Raw genomic sequence first — 1,774 nt, 5'->3', positions numbered from 1 at the left:
TTGACCCCAGACCTAGAGCTAGGTGTATGTGAAGTTAACTTTCTGAGTTTTCCTTCAACTCAAACTAAAGAATCATATTGACTGTTCATGACTGTGTTAACATATTTGCTAGACAATTCTTTACAACTGTGTAGTTGATTAGAAGGCTAGTCTGGTAACAGTCATTTGATCAATAACTACTTGTTTTATTTGGTTCTTCATTATCGAGCTCTAGTCTCTCCCGCCACAGCTCCCCAGCAGATAGGGTGACCTTCCACCTACCCTGGCTCTCCACACACCTCCTTGTTCACATGCATGGCCCAACTCTAAGCCCTGAATAGCAAGAGTCTTGCTTTCTTTGAAGATGTCCAAAGATGTTGATTCCCCAACTAAGAGCTCTTTGAAGACCAGGGTATAAAAAAGGAGTTCTCCAAGACCACCATTCTTCATTCTTCACTTATCCTCTCTACCTTCTCTCTTGTTGGTCAATTATCAACTCCATCTTCCAGTTTAGGGAAACATAAAGGCCAGAAAACAGTCTTCTATTCTCCTTCATTTACCATGGACCCTTTCTGGCATTTGTTATTCTTGTCATTATAAAGTGTCATCGAGTTTGTTCCAACTCATAGCGACCATGTATAAGGTTTCAAGCAACTTCTGGTGGGTTTGGGCCACCAACATTAAGGTTGTCAGTGCATTGCTTATCTTAGAGTGTGACACAGAACTCCTCCTGGCACTTGCTTTTGCTGTTAAATGCAGTGGAGTCGCTTCCAACTGATCACAACTTGGTTTAGGGTTTCCAAGAAAAACTGGTGAGTGTGAACTGCTGACTGTGGGTCAAACTGGTAATTAGGGGTAGTGCTTTTCCTAAGGCACCACACCAGGACTCCTGGTACTTAGGAAGAGTTTATGAGTTGCAGTTGTTTGAAGATACGAGATAGGAGAAGTAAATCTGGAGATCCATGTTTTTGTAGGATCTTAAAGTAGCACAGGTGGAATTTCAAGGAATGAGACAGAATCCAGACAGGGCCAGTAAGACGCATGGGCAAAATTTCAGTTGAAACAAGAATGTAAAGAGGATGCAATTAGTCATGAAGGTAATGCCAAAACAGAAAATTCCACAACAGAAAAATAAGATCCTGGTAGACAGCCCACAGGAAGTACAAACAAGGAAAGGGATAGTTGTGCTTGTGTGTTGTGTGGATGCCTGTGTGCCAGGACTATAAAGGCCATTCAGCAGAAGTAGCCAGCAGACCTGCCCCCACCTCCTCTCTGAAACCAGCTCCAGTCACACACCCACCATGTGCCATACCTGCTGCTCCTCGGGCTGCCAGTCGGCCAGCTGCTCATCCCTGTGCTGTGTCCCCACCACCAGCTGCTCACCCTCGTGCTCCATGAGCTCCAGCTGCAGCCCACCATCCTCCTGTATGACCTTGCTGTGTCAGCCCATGTCCAGCCAGTCACCTTGTGGAGGTTCCAGCTGCTCTTCTGGTGGCTCCCAGTGTCTGTGCTGCCCCTCCTCCTGCAGCTTAGCCTGCTGTGTGCCCAGCTCCTGCCAGGCAGCCAGCTGTGTGCCTGTGAGCTGCAAGCCCGCTGTGTGTGTGCCCGTGAGCTGCAAGCCCACTGTGTGTGTGCCCATGAGCTGCAAACCTGCTGTGTGTGTGCCCATGAGCTGCAAACCCGCTGTGTGTGTGCCCATGAGCTGCAAGCCAGTTGTGTGTATGCCCATGAGCTGCCAGCCCACTATGTGTGTGGCCCCCTCCTGCCAGTCTTCTGATAGCTGCCAGCCCTCCTG

At 48.3% G+C, this 1,774-nt stretch overlaps 1 protein-coding gene across 1 annotated transcript in view; it reads left to right on the top strand.

Annotated features, from left to right (window-relative positions):
- Positions 1–1,756, top strand: part of LOC102827504 — a 5,107-nt gene extending 3,351 nt beyond the window's left edge. The window contains exon 2 of the mRNA XM_006876791.1: positions 1,262–1,756. Within this exon, the coding sequence (XP_006876853.1) occupies positions 1,262–1,756 (495 nt within the window). The remainder of the gene's footprint in view (positions 1–1,261) is intronic.
- The last annotated feature ends 18 nt before the right edge of the window (positions 1,757–1,774 follow it).

This window comes from Chrysochloris asiatica, unplaced genomic scaffold (genome assembly GCF_000296735.1).
Source record: "Chrysochloris asiatica unplaced genomic scaffold, ChrAsi1.0 scaffold00415, whole genome shotgun sequence".
In the NCBI taxonomy this organism is placed as follows: Eukaryota; Metazoa; Chordata; class Mammalia; order Afrosoricida; family Chrysochloridae; genus Chrysochloris; species Chrysochloris asiatica.
Note: the sequence above shows the minus strand (reverse complement) of the source record. Positions and strands in the feature narration are given on the sequence as shown.